Genomic DNA, 20,290 nt, shown 5'->3' on the forward strand with positions numbered 1-20,290 from the left:
AGAGGAGCTATTTCCCAAGGGGACGCCACCAACATCATGCTGATGGCTCCTCTGTGCAGCTGGGCAGAGATTACCATCCTGGTCCAGGCTTAAGTACTGACAATAGCAAGGTGAGAGAGCTCAAGAGGCAGGTAGGTGAGGACAGAAAGTTTGTGAAGAACAAGGGCAAATACAGCCAGAGACAGGACCTGATTTCTAACCAGTGAGCAGGATGTTTCTATGCTACAAGAAGGATTTCTGCAGACAGTGGATGTGGGTAAAGATTTGCTGCTTTTTCCATTTCAGGCCAAACAAACAGGCCTGCAGTGTGTTATGTACATATACAAGAAAACATTCTCATTTATAGCATTACTTTCTTCTCCAACAGGAAGCAAAATGAATGTTTAACTCCTGAGAGTTCTTGGTAAAGGGACAAAATTAACCATGAATCATCAGCATTTGTTGACTTGGCTGATAATCCTGAGTCCACCTTGAGAAAAATGCCTGTGAGAGAATTTAAGGCTGTGGAAGCCATCAATAATTCCCATTGAAACCTATTTTAAAGAAGCAAGGCAGAATATAACCCTAAATAACACCAGTTGACTGGATGTCAGAGCTACAGGCTACACTCCTGCTTCAGAAAATTATTTGCTGCAGAAGCCAGGCAAGCCACCAACAAAGTTTATTTGCTTGACTCTTATTTGTTTATTTATGTAACCCATAGGGGCCTCATTGATGCATAATTTATGTTTTAAAAGAGCTGGGAGGACCACAGGCAAAACATACTGTGGCATTTAAACCTACCAGCAACAGAGATTTCCTAAATGTTGAGAATATTTTCTTGTTCCAATTGAGAAAACCTACTTTCCTCTTAAGAGCTCCAGCAGTGCCACTGTGGCAGCTCTGAGAAGGCTCTTCTCCTTCTTCTCAACTGGAAAAATGTGATTGAAATCACATTTACAGAGTCAGGGCTAAGGAAGGAAGAAATGTGAGGGGTAAGGAGAAAGAAGATTCTTAAAGACCTGGTTTCTTATCTTCACAGCTCATAGAAGCATCATATAATGGCTCAGGTTGGAAGGGACCTCAGAGATCGTCTACTCCAACCTCCCTGCCGTGGCCAGGGACACCTCTCAACTAGATTTGGCTGCTCAAGGGCTCATCCAACCTGGCCTTGATCACCTCCAGTGGGGAGGCATCCACAGCCTCCCTGGGCAACCTGTTCCAGAGTCTTCCCAGCCTCCTACTTAAGAACTTCTTGCTAAAATCCAGTCTAACCCTGCCCTCCCTCAGCTTCAAACAATTCCCCTTTGTCCTAGTGCTAGACACCCTTATGAAAAGTCCCTCTGCAGCCTTCCTGTAGGATCCCTTCATGTATTGGCAGGCAGCTCTAAGGTCCTCCTGGAGTCTTCTCTACGCTGAACAATTCCAGCTCCCTCAGCCTGTCCTCATAGCAGAGGTGTTCCAGCCCTTCAATCATCTTTGTGGCCCTGCTCTGGATTCACTCCAACAGCTCTGTGTCCTTGTGCTGGGGACACCAGAACTGGATCCAGTATTCGAGGTGGGGTCTCACAATAGCAGAATAAAAGGGCAGAAACACCTCTCTTGCCCTGCTGGCCACACTCCTCTTGATGCAGCCTTTTACTTTTGAATTAATTCTGCCCATGCCATTTGCACCCACCATTTGCTTGGAATTACACAAAATTATTGGGGGAAAAAAAAATAATAATTGTAAAGGTTTACCCTTCTGCATCAGGATCTAAGATGACAGCCAGCTCTGTTAACACAAGCCCAGCCAAGTAATGCTGCTGGCGGAAAGGCACAGACAATTCAAACATATTGGCAATCTTCTGGTCTTGGACGTTTGTGGAGAACCCAGAACTCTGTGCAACAACAACAACAACAACAAATCAAGTTTCAGAAGTTGTATAATGAAGCCCCTTGGAACACAGAGGCAAAGCTTATGAAATACAGGAGAAGCAGCTTTCAGAATTAAAGACAGTCTCAGACAAGCTACCTTTACCCTTTTTCGTTTGGGTCTAGCCACATCTACTTACTCTGCACCCATGCTCACAAACTCTCCTATTAATTGTGTTTATTGTTATTGCCTTCCCACCCACAGGGCAAGTCTTAGGGAACTTAAGCCAAATAACCTCTAAAAGTGCATTAGTTAAACTTTAACTCACGTATGGATGCTCTTATTCCTTGATATAAGTCTCAGAACAAAGCTCAGCTACAAAGGATCCTTGTCACAGCATACCTGAGAAGTTGCTGAAGACACAGATGGTGATGGAGATGCAGGTGGTGTGAGCAAGCTGCAAGGTAAATTCAAGGTGACGTAGTGTTCATGGCTGCAAATGATACGGAGGAAGTCCAGCCTCAAAGATGCCAGGTTACTTGGATTTGATAAGGAATACAGCTTTGTAGAAACCTGGCAAGTTAAGCCCAAAAAACTGCAGTTAGGACCAAAAGAGAGTATAAATGCAGCATGAGCCCCCCTGAGCCACCACTGCTCCCTAAAAACACTTCCCAAGCAAGAAGTGAAGAGCTTGATGTCATTTAATTTTGTGCTTCAGATTACACTTCTGATGTGCAGGAGGCATCTCTGTCCCAGCCAGTGGTTTACATATCAATAAGGTGTACATGACAGCCATATCTACATAAATAAATGAAGAACTATGTACTGCACATAGCATATTCACACTCCTCTGATTTCAGGAGGGAGTTGTGAGAAGCAGGACCGCACAGTGTGATGCATTAGCAGGTCAGAGGTGTAGGTTGGCTAATAAACAGTAGGCAATGATGCAAATGCTGTTGCTGTTCTTGCCCCTTAAAATATTTTAGATTGTACCAAAAATGAGCCTAAGCCTAAGCTCCTGATACTTCATCAACTCATTTGTACACAGTGCCAGCACAGATGTCTGCAGTCAAACAACGCCTTGTGGTGTGGGGTGATTTCCTTGCCACAAAGCTGCAAATAAGCTTCCAAACACATCACGTAAGAGCCCTTTTCATGGGGAAGGAGACCTTGAATCCTCAGAAGGATGGAAGGTGAGCGTGGTGATCAGTATGATCATACAAGGGCAATGTGTCCTTGAGAGACACGCTGACAAACCACAACAGCCTGAGCTCAGAATCTCCTACTGATTTTTGATTCAGTCACTTCCAGCGTGGTGAGCAGAGGGAATCATTCTTCCCTCCTGCTGCATGTCCATTCACTCAAGGGAGTTACTGCTAATTCAAATTTAAGAGTGTAATCAGAGAGGCATAAACCCTAAATCACCTCTGAGAATGCCTTGCTTGCTCTGAAAAGACCTGAATAGCAGAATTCTGTGTCCATACTTTGCCATCTGGCCACAGAAGTTAGAGCAATAGGCTGTGCTACTATTCACAGTGAAATCATAACATTTATCTGCATTCACCTGTTTGTAGCAGGTCTTAATAAGACCAAAAACAAATCCTCTGTCCATGATAGACAACAGATCGTTGAGGAAAAATGCAAGACTGGTGTTGAGCCTTTCCACCATTTCTGTATCCTAGACAGGAGAAGAAAAACAGGAAAGAAAATGAAAAGCATGCTACATTTTCAAACAATCCCTGCTGTAGGCACTGGCAAACAAGGAGCAGGAGGTCTGGTGCCTGAGCTCTGGAAGGGGCTCAGTTTAATTGTTTGCTGTTACCTTCTGAAACCGAGAGACTATATCACCAGCAATTGTGCTGACCAAAGCATTCACATCATCCATGAAACGCTCAGGGAAACGATTCTTTCTGGGAGCATCCAGTTTGTCAGCAAAATACAAATGATGCACCATGCTCTTCACCTACAGCAACATAAATTACAACAAAGTCACTTGCAGCTGTTGCTGTCTGTGGTTTAAACTATGAACTGTAAGACAGTATGGCTCTCTACAACTACCTGAAGGGTGTAGTGAGGTTGGTGTTGGCCTCTTCTCCCAAGTAACTGGTGACAGAACAAGAGGGAACAGCCTCAAGCTGTACCAGGGGAGGTTTAGGCCAGGTATTAGGAAAAAAAAAAAAAATCACTGAAAGGGTTGTCAGGCATTGGAACAGGTAGCCCAGGGAGCTGGTTCAGTCACTATCCCTAGATATGTTTAAAAGCTGTGTAGAATGAGGTGCCTGAGAATATGGCTTAGTGGTAGACTTGGCAGAGTAGGGTTAATGGTTGGACTCAGTGATCGTGAAGGTCTTTTCCAACCTAAATGATTCTACAGTACATGGGGTGACTTTTTAAGCAGGTCAGAGACACAGAGGGAGGTTGGCTACATGTATACAGTAGCCAGGCAGATGTAAACTAAAAGGCATTGCTATTTTTTTTGCTTCACGCAAACAAGTGGGCAGATGCACCTTTTGAGTGTTAACAGTCACTGAAGACCCCTTTTGCAAGTGCAGCTTAGGAAAGGGATGTGAAAACATATCCAAATTGTAATTCAGCAATAGAAATGATCTCATCCAACAGTGACAGGGTTTGTAGTTCCATTTTAGAACCCAACTACTCAATGATCTTGAAGGCTTTTTCCAACCTGACTGATTCTATGAACAAGCAAGGTGTCTGCTCACCATCAGCTCAAAGAAGAACCAGGCCTGCTGGAGGGCTGCCTCTCGCACGCTCCCGCTGCACACAACCCACTGTAAGGCCAGCTCTTCGTGGAAAAGCTACACAGATTCAAAGCCAGAGTTAGCCTGAGCCTGCAGATCAGCTCAACAGAACAGTCCTCATGAGAAATGGTAGCACAGTCCATGGGAAGTATGGCAAACAATGTGGTTAAGCAAAATAAGTAACTGGGAACATGACAGCAGTGGTGGCATCCCTTAAAGAAATCCCCAGCCAACAATGAAGGATGATGTTATGGTGTGTGATGTGAGAAATGTTTCACAGTATCTTGCTCCAAAATTGAATTTCAAGTGTCAAAAGAATTTTCCACCCACACCTCCTCACCACCCCAACACCACCCCCCCAAAAAAAAAAAAAAAAAAATTGGTGCTCAAATTAGTTTAATTTAAAGTTCTACCTTTCTGCCTGGTCTGATTTTCGCAGGAAAAAGGAGTAAAAAGGGGACATATAAAGTGATTTGTATAAAGATGTATATTTACTGTGAGAAAGGACTTAAAACAGTAAGAATGAAATGTGGGGCTGTGAAACAGCCTTTTGATTTCTTTGGGAGGACCAACCCACAGACTGGATGTTGTCAGTGCTCACATTTTCATCACAGAAACAGTCAGGCACTTTGCCCTTCTGACACTGTTTAGGAAGCTCTCATCTCCTCTCCATGAAGGATTCAAAGTTATTCCCAATGACCTTCTGGAGCCACTTTGGATTAGCCCCTACATAATTGAGCTCAGCACACATCTGGAATGATGGCCACCTAACACATTATAATTTTGCACACAAGGATGGACCATTTACATGTCTAGACAGTGCTACTCATCTCTCTTGAAAGCCAGTAATAAACTGGCTGCAAACAGTATGGACATTAAATCAGACAAGCTACTCCTGATCATTTTATTTCTTCCCAGAAACTCTGTCAGAAGACTTGGCATTCACTACAGCCTGGATATTGAGAGGTGCTAAGCAACAGCAGCTCCTAATGACCTCAGGGGCTGGGGAGGAGGGGGCAGAAACAAATAAATGAATCAGGCTCTAAATACAAGAATAGATTGCATCATGTTTTCAGAATGACTTGACCTCCCTGCCCCACAATATTAATTGTCTTCACTGAAATCTACCTTTTTGGTTGGTAATCGTCCTGTTAATGTTTGTAAGAAACTTGACGTCTCAGTGTGCGAAGACATACGATTACAACTTCGATCCGTAGCCTACGGAGTGGAGACGAATGAATGATGACAGGACATTAAAGTTTGCTGTGGATGGGTTGTTTGTTTTTTGGTTTTTCTGCAGCTCAAGGACAAGGTACGTTTACAAAAATACTCTTCCAAACTGTAGGCTTTTTTTACTGCCTTTACACCTTTTTACGCATTCTCAAAGTTCTTAATCGTTTACAGGTTGGGGTTGAAACAAAACAAGAGTATTTTTTTCAGTTGGTTTAAGACAGACAGGCTGTTTAAATATCTGCATGGTCTTATGCACAAAGACACTTAATGCTGCAAAGCATGAAACTTTTTCATCCTTGTATTTCATCAACATGCACAGGTGAAGGAGGTAGCACTTGGAATTTCAGTCCACACCTCTCAATCTACCAGAGGGCAAGCTCATGGGGATGTACCCCATGGTGACACTTATGCTGGCACAGGGCATCAGAAAGTTACTGAAGTTCTGTTTCTGATGGAAATAATTTGCCATGAGTGGAAGACTAAATATTTCTGGAAGACTGATAAGGAGGTACAGCTGAGAGGTACATTCAGGGCAACCATGCAGTGGAAAGCAGCAGGCAATGGGGGCCAAATAAATTAACTCTGACTGAAGCTGCTGTAAAGTTTTCATACTTTGCAACACAGAACAGATACAACTGGCCCTAGCAAGTCTCTTGCTCCAGCAGTCAAATTTACAGGTTTTAACAGAGAATTTTACATGTAGTAATCAATTTTGGTTTAACAATATTCCACTCAAACAGTCATGAAGGATTACTTGACAATGAATACTAAATGCTTGATGAAGATGGCAAAATGGTTCACAATATAAAAAGAAATGGCAAACATGGACAGAACTATGAAGCTGTGATTAATGTTCCCACTTAGAAACGTGCTCCACCTGAAGCTGAAACTAGTGTTAAGAGAGAAAGAAAAGAAAAGCAGTCACAGCATTTACATTTCACAGACCAGCAACCACTGAAATGAAAGAAGGGGACATGTTCACACACTTTGGGGTTTTTCATGCAGCGTGGTGAGGTGGTGGGGGAGAAGATGCTAATTCACAAAATAAAACTCAAAGCTTTCAAGGAATAAATAAACAAAGAAAACCAAACCACCAAAACCAGAATATACACTGAAAGGAAGATAATCTACAGAGAAACACCACGAAAAACAAAGCCAGAAAAACCTCTACCGAAGACACCACCTGTGTTGACTCTGCACTTGGGCTGGGGTTGGATCCCCATGGGGCTGCTTTTGGACCACCAGTGTTTACCCAGGAATTGGAGCGGTCTAAACCCTGAGCATGTAATAGAAAGCAGTTGGGAAAGGAAAGAAATATTACATGTTGCATGCCATACAGTAGTCAAAGTTTAGTCCTTAAAAGCAATTAAATGAGGAACACTGCAAACACGGTTGTCAGTTAGTACTGTTAAAGCAGGCTGAACTCCCAGGTGTCTGTTGAGACATTTTAATCCAGGATTATTTTGTATCTCCACATCAATACTGTTGACAGTTCTGGTCTAACCTGTCCTATCTGTAATTCAAAAACTATCCTCTTCCTGAAAAGTCACTCTTACTTTGATCAGTTTCAATCTGTTCACTTCAGTCGACAGAGCCAGCTGAGGGTTAGTGTGACAGAGGAAAACCGCTGCACGGATGTGAAAACCACAAAGGATGCTCTTTGAAGTTTCCAGCACTCTCAGGGCAGACTGCTTGATAGCCCCCAGTTTATAAGCTCTACAGTTCTTACAGAAATGATGACAAACTGAAAGAAATCAGAGTCCCAGTACAGCAGGAGTTGGAAGTGACCTCTGGAGATCATCCAATCCAACTCTCCTGCTAAAGCAGGGGCACCCCCAGCAGGCTGCCCAGGATCGCAATGTCCAGGAGGGTCTGGAATCTCTCCAGAGAAGGAGACTCCACAACCTCTCTGGGCAGCTTGCTCCGGGGCTCCATCAGCCTGACAGTAAAGGATTTTTTTCCTTTTGTGTTGGTGGAACCTTCTAAGTTCCAGTTTGTACCCACTGTTACTGGACATCACTGAGAAGAGTCTGGCCCCATCCTCTTACCTCCCACCCTTAAGCTCTTGCTGAACATTGAGAAGATCCCCTCTCAGGCTGCTCTTCTCCAGGCTAAACAGCCCCAGGTCTCTCAACCTCTCCTCATAAGAGATGCTCCAGAGAGCTGACTCAGCTCTCACAGGGTTTCCTACTCATGGAGTAAAAATCCAGCACCACTGGTAGAATAACCCTGTGAACAGGATTTCACATGGACACTTGGGTATTCTCTCTGGGCAGTGTGGCAAAGAGAGGAAAGAGCACATACCTTTTCTGGAACCAACCTGCTTGGCCAAGCAAAATATTTGAAAAATCATCCTGCTTTTTAAAAGCTCAATTTAGTTTGTACTCCAAATTCTACTCCTGAAATGCATCATAGAGGAAAAATTACTGTGGATCCCTCCTCTCTCTCCACTCCCTTCTCTAAAGATGCTTAAAAAAGAAGAAAAGGAAAAATGTTACACTTGTGTTTGTCACCCAGGCTGCCTCTAAGTCAGGAACATTCAGTGGGATGCAGTGGATTTTCCTGGGTCCCAGGAACCAGTTCTGATGGTGGCAGTTTTGTAATGCCACAATCACAAAGCAGTTCCTTATAAATTCCACACATCAGTTTTGACCCTCACCTGCTCAAGAGATTTCATCCTAGATTTCTGTGCCAGCTTAGGGCTTTTTCCCATTACATGAAACCAAGGTGCAGGCCATTTCATCACAGCTGCAAAGTCCACCAAGCCTAACAATCTATTTCTCTCAGCAAAAGAAAAACCCACCCCAAGGCTGAACCCAGCGTGAGAGCTGTAAGCTGGGATTCGATCCATTAATCCACTGAGCTATCCTCTATGCAGAGTACAACAATGCTGTAATTTTGCTCAAGATGTCCAATAAAAGTAAAAAAATACCCAACACACATAAGGAGAGTGTTTTAATCTCAATTACTTTTTGGAAGAAATAAATCAAAGCTCTCTGCCCTGCTCAGGCCCATAAACATGCTTTATTTTCCTCAGGGTGAATTAAAGTGGAAAGGACTTTGCAGAATGCTGAACTAAGCTCGTGGTTTGTAAAAATCAGGTCTTTATCACACTCACAGTTCTGCTCACAGGCTGTCTAGTCATGTCACTCTGGTTTGGAGGATAAAGTTAAACATATATTGTGTTTGCAGAAGCAGAAATCAGTTTGCAAAAGTCTGAAAAGCAAAAGATTCTTCCCTCTTTGGAAAATTTAGAAGACTAAAAGAGCTTCTTCTTGCTTGGCAGAGCCACTCAGACATGCACAAAACTGCCATTAAATTCTGGTCTTTCCCTAGGGTTCAGCCTGCAGCTGGATCTGGGCAGGAGCACTGAAGATGTTTGTGAAAACTCCACAATCTTGTCTGGGTTTATTTTTTATTTTGTTTTTTTGATTCCGGCACATCTCCAACACAAGGCATAAAATCTCAGCACAGGTCTTTCCTGACACTTAATAAATTTGCTTTAGAGAATAAAATTGACATGGCCTCAATTCACCAATGAAGGTAAAAATCAGCGACAGACCTAAAACTTCCTCTAATCTTCCAAATCCTGTGAAGGGGATAACTAACTTAATTTTCCAAATTAAGTAAGAAGATGATAAAAGGGAGACTTAAAGCACATTTACCACAGGTAGAAATATCTTTCAGGACTTCCATCAAACAACAAAACACTGTTTGGTGGTTTTTTAAAGCAGAAAGCCTCCCACAATAGATTCTAGAGTCCACAGAATTTGAAGTGCAGGTTCCCTACTTGTATATATGTGCTTAAACCATTACTTGGCAAAAGAGAATAGGAATTTTTGCTCCTTTTTATTAATTTCAAGATCTCAAGAAGTGTCTTATTTTTGTCCATCAACAAACAAAAATAATTATATTCCAAAAGTCTGCATGGTCAGACTGAGCTTAATTTCTGATGCTCAGAAACTTTCCCCTCCATAATTATTCAGAGAACAGGTTTTTCTTTAAAGCCTGGACTACCTCTCTAGAAGAAAATCCCTCTTCATTTTGTATTGTGACGTTATTCACTAAGCCGGCACGTGTTAAACTTCTGATAGCCTGTGTAAATTCCACATGCACATTAGTGCCTATGGCATTTTACAAAAGGTCAGGGTGCTTTAATTAGCAAGACACTGAAGTGGTCTTTAAAATATTTTAAGGCTTTTAAGCCCCAACTTTGATGTAAAAAATAATTACTTGCCTATCCACACTTCTTCAGCCTCTTATCTGCTCAGCAATTTATGTTGTTATTAATTTAAAATTGGTAATCTCCTTCTGAAACATTGTTTTTCTTGCTCTTATAAAACCCAGTACCAATCATTGTCAAGCCTGTCTGGTCAAACTGATGGCTTTATTAACAAACTTGCTCACTCATCTTCCAAAGGATCCAACATAAGAGCTCTCTGAAAGGGCTTAGGAATTCATCTGTGCTGGAAGAATGACAAGTCATGTATGGGAAAATTTACTGTTTTGGTGTAAATTATCACAGTTTGAAGATTAAAAGGAAGACCCTCAAAGTAGCTTAAGGAATCTTCTAAGGGAAGGGAATTAACAATAGAGAGATTCACCTTGGCTCATGCCACCTACTTTAGGCACAAAACTGAAGTGCTCACATTAGGGCTGTGGCAATCCCACATATTTGGAAGTCACCAGAGAGGGACAGACCCTCTCTGAGCTCTTCAGAGACAAAGTAAGACCATGCCAGATGCTCTGCACTAATGTGCCCACACTGGAAAGTCACTTTCAGGTGTGGGGAGTCAGTGTGAGTGCAGAGCTAACGCACCATAGAGCCACACTGTGGCTCAGCTTGCGGCACATGGCTCACTGACTAACCATCCAAAATGCCCTCTCTGCCCCATGCAGGGACTAGGAATGTTCCTGCTCAGTGCAAGACACCTGCTCTGGACATGAGTAGCAGAGAAAGCACCTGAGCAACTGTTAGTGCTGAATGCAGAGGAGAAGAGAGAGTTCTGGTTTGGGAGGTAAGAGCAGGATCACAGGGTGGCAAGGTAGAAGATGCAAGGTTTGGGGAGACATAACAGAGCTAGTCAGAGGATACAGCTGCAGGCCATGTGAAAAGTGAGGTAGTAAAAATGGTCTTGTCCTACTGGTCTTGGGGAGACAAGTCCAGAAGGACTCTTGACCCTAGCCACCACACTTGTGGAAGTAACACTGCCTGGGTGGTCTCCAGCAAATCAGAGAGATCAGCAACTATTCTGAAGGAGAGGAGATTCAGTAATGTTATCAGCAACTGCCAGAGAAAGTCTGGGAAAGGGCCATTAGTAAGGATAACTTTCATAGGAAAAAAAAAAAAACCCAAGCCTTTCCCTCTTCTTTCTTTAAAGGTTAAAACAAGATGCTGAGGTTCCTGCAAGCCGCCCAGGAGGGCACACGTACCTTACTGCCAATGATGGAGCGAACCTCATCGTCGGGGGAGGTGGGGGTGCCAGATATGTCTGGGTTGCTGTTGCTGAGGCTCCGCGAGCGGTTCAAGTTAAGGCTTGCCGGTCGGACAGCGGATCGAGCCATGGTGGCATAATGCACTGATCCCCCTAAGCCACCAGGGCCTGTGGTGGTGTATGAAAGAACATCCTGTTAGACCATGGCTCTTGTTAGATCAACACAGCCTTGATCCCACGCTGCTTTACACCAGCCTGGTGCAGCAAACCCTTTTGGTGAAGAAGTTTCTTCTAATGTCCAACCTAAACCTCCCCTGGTGCAACTTGATGCCATTTCTTCTCATCCTGTCACTTGTGACTAAGGGAGAAACAACCAACACCACCTGGCTCAAACCTCATTTCAGGGAGCTGCTGAGAGCCAGAAGGTTTCCCCCCAGGCTCTTTTTGTCCACGCTAAACAACCCCAGTTCCCTCAGCTGCTCCTCACCAGACCTGTTCTCCAGACCCATCACCAGATCTGTTGCCCTTCTCTGGACCCACTCCAGCACCCGAATATTTTTCTCATAGTGAGGACCCAAAAATGGAAGCTCAAGGTTTGGCCTCAACAGTGCTGAGCACAGGGGAGCAATCACTTTCCTGGTTCTGCCACATAACCTTCCCAATCCCTCCCAGAGGTTTTCCACTCCATGCAAGAAGCAAGCACTCTTCACAACAGTCCTTCCAAAGCCCAGTTTTCCATGGCTGTCATTCACACCATCTCTTCCCCATGCTGCTATATCCCTTGTTCTCACCAGGGTTGGAATTCATTTGTTTCCCTCCTGTACCTACACATGTGTTTCCAAGAATCTCACACTCCTCAGCCAGTGTATCAACTTTTGTTGGAACCAGATCAAAGTCCAAAAGTTTTAGTGAAGGAGACTGGGAAGCAGCACAGGCCAAGAGTGTATCACATCTCTCTAGGTGCCACAGAAAGGAAAGCTCAAAACTGAGTATTTTGCCATGATTTAGCATCATGGTCTTTCAGTAGTGATATTTTTATTTTAAGAGCATCAAACAGTTAAATCTCTGTCGTTGTTAATTGTAATTAAACTCATCTTAGAAATGGCCATGGTAGACCAGAGAGAAAGTTTGTAAGTTAGGGCTTGGCAGGGAACCAGCCATGCAGTTGGAGCTCAGGAGCACCTGCCAGCAGCAAGCAATTTCTGCTCTGCTTCTAACAAACTGTGACTTGAAATAAAATGAAAAAAAAAAAGAGCTACCTGGTGATGGTGAGTTGGGATAGGTGTTTGGTAGGCGAAAAACGTAATAAATATAAGAAGCAAGAAGGCTGTTTCTGCCATGCTGGTCCTGGTTTCCATCCAAGTTCTTGTGAAGTCTGTTTATGATGGATGCCATCGCTTCAAAAGATGCTTGGCCCAGGTTAACTGAAAGCAGTAAGTGAGGAGTTAGGTTTTAGACTGCAGCAGTACCCATGAGCGAGTCCCAAACGTGCATTTCATCCACCTTCTGAAGGATACATGGTGAAGCTTAAGAGCATAGTAAGTATTTCTCATGAAAAACTGAAGCTGGTGTTTGAGATAGGTCTAATAAAAAGCTTGACAGGAAGACAGGTGTTGCAGTGATAAGCTTCCATGTTTATTAATAACAAATTTAATGAATTTAGGCCTGATTTCTGGAATCAGCCCAACTGAAACCACAGAAAAACCAAGACCAAGTCCTCAGATATTTATCATACTTTTCTCAGTTAATTATTTCCTCCAATTAAGCCTTGGCCAAAATATAAACTGTGTCAAGAAGAACAATTCCATTCCATTTTGGGGAAAAAAAAAAATGTTCTAAAAATAACTACAGAAATCTACCCAGGGACTGAGGCAGATATTCTAAACAAATTAGGGATAAAGCAGACAGCAGCTGCAGACTGTAAATCTTAGTTTTTCAAAAACTGGACAATAATGTCTTCAATGCTCCATACAGACAAATTAAACCAATACAGAACACTTGAAGAGCTTTAAAATATTAAAGAAAAATTCAAGTAAAAATCTTCCCCAGAATGATAACCTTTCTCAAATAAATGATTGCTGGTTTTAAAGCAGTTTTAGATACTTACATTCCATCATGCCCAACCTCCCAACTGCTATTATCATAGAACCATTCTAGTATTATAGAATAGCTTAGGCTGGAAGGGACCTCAGAGATCATCTACCCCAACCTCCCTGCCATGGGCAAGGACAGCTCTCAACTAGACTTAGCTGCTCAAGGCCTCATCCAAACTGGCCCTGAACACCCCCAAGGAGGTGGCCTCCACAACTCCCTGGGCAACCTGTTCCAGAGTCCCACCAACCTACTACTGAAGAACTTCTTCCTAAGATCCAGCCTAAACCTACTCCCTCTGAGCTTCAAATACTTCCCCTGGTCCTATTGCTAGACATCCTTAGAAGAAGTCCCTGTCCAGCCTTCCTGTAGGCTCCCTTCAAGTATTGGAAGGCAGATCTAAGGTCCCCACAGAGTCTTCTCCAGGCTGAACTCTCTAGCTCCTTCAGGCTATCCTCATAGCAGAGGTGCTCCAGCCCTTGGATCAGCTTTGTGGCCCTCCTTTCTCTAACAGCTCTGTGTCCTTCCTATGATGGGGACACCAGAACTGGACACAGTATTTGAAGTGGGGTCTCACAAGAGCGCAATAAAGGGGGAGATTATAAATACTAAGGATCTAAACCTGACTTCCACTTGAGATTCTTTGTACTACCAGAGCACAGCTCATAAAAGGGAGCAAAAGGAGAGATTATTCATCACTCAGTCTCAGATCCACAACAGCTAGAGGTATATACCTTCTTACCTTGCCTACTTCAAGATTTTCCAAGGTGACTACTAAGGTTGGCATTCTCAGCTTCTGCATGTCAGTATGGAGGCACCTTAGCAGGCTCCAGTAGTGTGAAAGTGCTGAGCACCCAGCTTATGAAAAGTCAGGCCCCTTTCTGGCATCTCAGTGTGGACACCTAATTACTAGCTGCTCTTGGAAACCTCTGTAGTAACAATTGCTCCTGTGTGCATCACCACTGATCTGTTTTTATTCTGAAGACACATGGTATATTAGCAGCACTAAAATCCAGAATAAAAATGGACTTTTTCATTTCTACATAAGCATGAGAAAACCAGACATATCAAACTTTCAGCTATGTAATTCTCTATAAAACTTAAATAGAATACCTATTTGGCCTGCAATGACAGGAGGTCTTACTACCAGAAGAATCAGTTTGTCAAGCAGGAGATGAAGAAATCGCACTACCGGCTCCAGCTGAGAGGAATTTAAAGCTGAAATGCTGCTCTTCAGTTCATTTTCCAAGTTGTTTTCCATAATTCTCATGTCTCCTATTCGCACAGGGAACATATGCTCATCCAGAGCATGGACAAGTGCAAAGAACTTGTCAAGATAAGGGTCCTACACACAAGGAAAAAAAAAAAAAGCAGCAAAAAGATCCAAAAGTAATCATAGAATGGCTCATGTTGGAAGCAACCCCAGAGATTATCTGCTCCCAACTAGACTTGGCTGCCCAAGGCCTCATCCAATCTGACCTTAAACACCTCCAGGGAGGGGGCATCCACAATCTCCCTGGGCAACATGTTCCAGTATCTCACCAGCCTTGTACTGAAAAACTTCTTCCTAAGATCCAGTGTACACTTATTCTCCCTCAGCTTCACACCATTCACCCTTGTTCTATTGCTACACACCCTTATGAAAAGTCCCTCTGCAGCCTTCCCGTAGGATGCCCTCAGGCATTGGAAGGCAGCTCTAAGATCCTCACGGAGTCTTCTCTAGGTGAGCAACCCCAGCTCCCTCAGTCTGTCCTCACAGCAGAGGTACTTCAGCCTTTGGATCATCCTTGTGGCCCTCCTCTGCACTCAGCCCAACAGCTCTGTGTCACACCTTCATATGATGGGGACGCCAGAATGGAGGAGTAGTCAAGGTCTCACAAGAGCTATGGACTTGTACCTTATGGATGGATTCTCTCCCTCATTCTTAGAACCATTTGATCTCAAAAAACTAGAAGAAACTCAACATCTTCGAGAGTTCTGTCCATTAATCCAATTCAACTGAGATCAACCAATGTTCAGAAGTTGTCAGAGTAAACCTAGTGGGCCCACAGACTGTGTATTCTTAGAAAACCAGGCAAAAAGGCACTAAAATCATGTTACTATTTGCAACACAAATAAAAGACCCCCAAAAATCTCCCATCAAATGACATACTGGGGATTAATAAAAGTTGAAATGATTAATCAAAACAATTGTCATCCTGATCCAGTTGGGGATGTCCCTCCTCTAGAAATTCCTTCCACCTCGAACCATTCTGTGAATTTCTTTTCAGATGAAAAGTACTTGGAGAAACAAAAGAGGCAGAGGGGAGAAGGAAGAACAAGCACATGTCATATGTCTGCACCCTCCTTAGATCTGTTGTATTCAACACAACAGCCTGAGGTCTGAAAACACTGCTGCTCATTCACCCCCTGGCAATAAAGGCCAAAGTGCTCCGATTTTTAAGCAGAACTTCTCAAATACACTCACAGCAGCATGTGGAGTAACAGGTTTGCTGGCTCAGAACTGAAAACTGAGATTGCAACTTCACCACAAGTCATTATTACACTCTTCATGGTAGCAACTCTGACATTGTTCTAACTGTCAAGAAACTATCAAACTCTGCTACAATGACTGCTCTTGACACTTACCTGAGTGTGGAGGGATGACACAGCCACAACTTCTACATTGAAAACCCCCTTGTGGTTATCCACCCACTTCATCCCAGGCAGTGGAACCTGCAGGTTAACAGAGAATCACAGAATGGCTCAGGTTGGAAAGGAGCTCAGAGATCATCCACTACAACCCCCTACCATGGGCAGGGACACCTCTCAACTACATTTGGCTGCTCAAGGCCCAATCCAACCTGGCTTTGAACACCCCCAGGGAGGAGGCATCCACAACCTGCCTGGGCAGCCTATTCAAGAGTCTCACCACCCTCCTACTGAAGAACTTCTTCCTAAGATCCAGTCTATTCTCCCTCAGCCTCAAACCATTCCCCCTTGTTCTAGTGCTAGACACCCTTATGAAAAGTCCCTCTCTAGCCATGCTGTAGGCTCCCTTCAGGTGTTGGAAGGCAGCTTTAAGGCCCTCCCATGCACACACAATCACACATGTATGTATCCAGACATTCTCTCACTTTTTAAGAGAGGCAATTTTCAGCAGAAAGCTCAACTCACCTCTGGAGAAAGCACTGAGTAGGCCTGTGGTGGTTTTTCCAGGGAGACAGGGAGGCAGAACTGCCCAGTCTTTAGTCGTCCATTTTGAAGCATGGGTATCCACTGCAAGGAGAAGGGATTAACAGAGACAAAACAAAACCATACACTTCTTAAAGCTTTCTTGAACTTTGCAGGCTTGACTGCCAAATTCTCAACTTCTCCCCTGGAAGTATGAGTGGACAGTGATGCTAACCAAACTGCAAACACATGCATTAGGAAAATATTCTCTGCTCAAAAACACTCACAGTATATCCAACTGGAGTCTCCAAGGGAGTGTTTTGTTTCTGTTGGCAGCTGACATGGTAGAAAGTAAAAAGCAGGTGGTGGTGATCAGTTAAAGTGGCTGGCAGCTTAATCTTGATTTCCTCATGAAAATCAGGTGATCTGTGTAGAGAGCAGACCCTCAGCTGAGTCATCAATACAAACAGTGTGGTTTACTACCACAGAATGCTGGGCTTGGAAGGGACCTCTAGAGATCATCTAGTCCAACCTCCCTGCTAAAGCAGGGGCACACCCAGAACAGGTTGCCCAGGAACACATCCAGGTGGGCTTTGAAAGTCTCCATAGTAGGAGACTCCACAACCTTTCTGGGCAGCTTGTTTCCTCCTGTGCTTTGACTGAATACTTTAAGTATGTGGAGGGGAGGAAGAATATGGATTATCCTGTTGAATTGAAGCTTCACTTTCTGATCACCAAGGACTGGAAAAACTTCAGGTATGTTTTTACAGTCCACATAAAATGACAGGAGCAGCCCTCTCCTCACACAGGCACTCTGAACTTCACTGCACCCCATGAGCTATAAACTCTTGTCTCAAGGTGGAGATGGCCACAATCCCCAACTACAGGACAAGTATCTCTCTTCCTTGATGGCTACGAAGAGTATCAACACATTAAGGCCAGAATCAGCATTCCATATCTCACCTGCTCTGGAATATTTTCAAGACCAAGTACTTCCAATTTGTAACTAACACCAAAGAGGCTCCAGCAAAGCACTGGAGCACATGCTAACCTGAGTTTCTCACAGCAATCTTCCTGATTAACATGAAGCTTATACTTAAAGCATCTGCTGAGCTGGGCTACGTGCTGAGGATCACAGTCCCTCACACAATGCTGATTTGTACCAGAGCAAACAACAACTCCAACAAAACTCTAAAGACAGTGCAGATGTTGTGCTATCAGATAGCCATTGCTAAATAATTAACACTGAGAGTGATTGGAGATTTACTGCACATTCACACTGGTAAAACTTCCTTTGGGTGCAATCACACTGTCCACACAGGGCCATGTCCTGTGTTTTACCTGTTGTGGTACACTACAGCTGTGTATGCTTCTTTAGAAAACTCAGGACAGCTAGATTTGCCAAAGATGACCTGCAAAAAAGAACACAAACATCAAAATCTCCCTATAAAAATGTGCCCAGAATTTGTTTCCTAATGCCACACAGCCATTTACAGCTCCACTCACGAGTCTGTGCATCTGTGCACAGTTACATCTGCTGTAACAGGTATGGCTGAAGGCCATGAATGTAACTACCCCCTACAGAGACCTTCACCAAGTGTTGATCACTTCTGGTCATAGAATCACAGAATAGCTTAGGTGGGAAGGGACCTCAGAGACCACCTATTCTGACGCCCTGCCATGGGCAGGGATGCCTCTCAACTAGACTTGGTTGCCCAAGGCCTCAGCCAGCCTGTCCTTGAACATCCCCAGGGAGGAGGCATCCACCACCTCCCTGGGTGTCCTGTTCCAGAGTCTCACCACCCTCCTACTGAAGAACTTCTTCCTAAGGTCCAGTCTAAACCTACTCTCCCTCAGCTTCAAACCATCCCCCCTTGTCCTATTACTAGACACCCTTATGAAAAGTCCCTCTACAGCCTTTCTGTAGGATCCCTTCAGATACTGGAAGGCAGCTCTAAGGTCCCCCCAGAGTCTTCTCTCCTCCAGGCTGAAGAACCTTAGCTCCCTCAGCCTATCCTCATAGCAGAGGTGCTCCAGCCTGTGGATCAACCTTGTGGCCCTCCTCTGGACTCACTCCAATAGCTCTGTGTCCTTCTTATGATGGGAACAGCAGAATGGATGGAGTATTCCAGGTGGGGGTCCTGAATACAAGTATAATCATCACCTGTAATTGTTCTGGTGTGACAGTAAAGATTCTAGTCCAAACACAAGGGTGTCCAGTGCCACCGCCTCAGGTTAAAATACCAGCTGCTACATGGTTACTTTGTAATCTCTATACAGATATACTCCCTGTTCTGAAACACTGTGATTGTGTATTGCTCTGAACTCCTTCCTTTGGCTTTCAGGGGGTGTTGTGTAACACAGGGATTTTAGAACTGCAGCCTGTGCTCTGCCTCATCAACAGCAGCGTTCAGGCGGAGCACAAAGCTCTTCCTCACCGGCATAGCATTGCTTGGGTCTTCTCCATACATGAACTGGACTTTTACAGTGATATTCCTGGCAGATCCTTGGCGGTTGGCAAAGTTAAGGCTCTGAGGATAGACATAAAGAAGATTCCTGCAAGAGACAAAGGCATCAAGTGAACATCTCGATGTGAGAAAGAGAGGGTTCACACCTTTACTGATGCTGTTGTTTACACCTCTGTGGAAACAGTCAAAGTGAAGGAGTTGACATTTGCCATTAGCCAGAGGGGCTTCTCTCCAACATTAGTGCACACCCATACCAGCAATGTGATAGTGACTCCTTAGTTCAGACATCAAAATTAATCATTTTTCTAATTGCTATCAGATTTTGAAGTAGTTCTTGTTTATAAGTATACTTGAAAAATACATCTAGAAATGTACCAGTGATTCTACAACCTAAGAAGATCAAGTGGAAAGGAAATATAAACAGAAAAGCACTAAGAAGTGTTTATTTGTTCAGCAGAGGGGCTGGCTCCTGTTAAAAACCTTCCTTCTTGTGAGCTGTCCTCCTCTTTTTTTTTTTAATCTTATTACATCAGGATGACTTCAGGTCACATCTCTTCTCTAAAAGGAGACTGAACTAAAAGACAAAAAGACTGAGGCCTTGAGCAATCTGGTCCAGTGGAAGGTGACCCTGCCAATGCCAGGGGGGTTGGAACTAGGTAATCTCCAAGGTCACTTCCAACCCAAACCATTCTATAATTCTATGACCTCTGTAGCTTCAAGAGATATGAAATACTTGCAGTGCCTCAGATGGAATTGTATCTCCAACCCCACAGCACTTTGGGAAGGATGGGGATAAGCTAACACTCACATCTGAGAAACAAGAATAGCCGGGAGCTCTAGAAAACAGCAGGGATGGCCAGACTGAACCAGAGTGGAGTGCTGTGATGTTTTGAGGGAACAGCACTCCCAGGTACCTAAAGAGCTGCTGCAGAGAGCAAAGTGATAAAGTGATCCTTGCATCCACAGGAATGTGACAGGACATAATGAGCTGAAATTGCAGCACAGGAGATTTATGTCAGATACGAGGGAGAACGTTCTGGCTGTAAGGCAAGTTAAGCAGTAGAACAAATTGCCTGGGGAGGGTGTGGAAGCTCCACTTTCTGGTAGCTTTTGAGGACCAGTGAAGGAGACACCTGTCCAGATTGCTTTACAGGCAACTGCAGCCTTCACCTGGCCCATCTTGGAGGCCCCTTCCAGCTCCATTTCTCTATGCCTATAATTAATTAAAGCAGTGATGAGATGCAAAGTTCTGCAACAGTTTCCATCCTCTTAGCCCTGCTGAGTTCCTGTTAACAAAGTACAAGCTGGATTCACACA

The 20,290-nt window shown here is 43.9% G+C and overlaps 1 protein-coding gene across 1 annotated transcript in view; it reads right to left on the bottom strand.

The window, feature by feature from the left end:
* The window catches only part of DOCK7 (dedicator of cytokinesis 7), a 120,039-nt gene that overhangs the window by 31,877 nt on the left and 67,872 nt on the right, over positions 1 to 20,290 (bottom strand). The window contains exons 15-29 of the mRNA XM_054384559.1: positions 18,944 to 19,061; positions 17,847 to 17,917; positions 16,793 to 16,931; positions 16,509 to 16,610; positions 15,981 to 16,067; positions 14,466 to 14,697; positions 12,521 to 12,685; positions 11,260 to 11,429; positions 7,010 to 7,102; positions 5,722 to 5,811; positions 4,555 to 4,650; positions 3,657 to 3,797; positions 3,399 to 3,512; positions 2,237 to 2,407; positions 1,720 to 1,859 (exon numbers count right to left, since the gene is read on the bottom strand). Of these exons, the coding sequence (XP_054240534.1) occupies positions 1,720 to 1,859; positions 2,237 to 2,407; positions 3,399 to 3,512; positions 3,657 to 3,797; positions 4,555 to 4,650; positions 5,722 to 5,811; positions 7,010 to 7,102; positions 11,260 to 11,429; positions 12,521 to 12,685; positions 14,466 to 14,697; positions 15,981 to 16,067; positions 16,509 to 16,610; positions 16,793 to 16,931; positions 17,847 to 17,917; positions 18,944 to 19,061 (1,929 nt within the window). The remainder of the gene's footprint in view (positions 1 to 1,719; positions 1,860 to 2,236; positions 2,408 to 3,398; positions 3,513 to 3,656; positions 3,798 to 4,554; positions 4,651 to 5,721; positions 5,812 to 7,009; positions 7,103 to 11,259; positions 11,430 to 12,520; positions 12,686 to 14,465; positions 14,698 to 15,980; positions 16,068 to 16,508; positions 16,611 to 16,792; positions 16,932 to 17,846; positions 17,918 to 18,943; positions 19,062 to 20,290) is intronic.

This window comes from Indicator indicator, chromosome 10, assembly GCF_027791375.1.
Source record: "Indicator indicator isolate 239-I01 chromosome 10, UM_Iind_1.1, whole genome shotgun sequence".
In the NCBI taxonomy this organism is placed as follows: Eukaryota; Metazoa; Chordata; class Aves; order Piciformes; family Indicatoridae; genus Indicator; species Indicator indicator.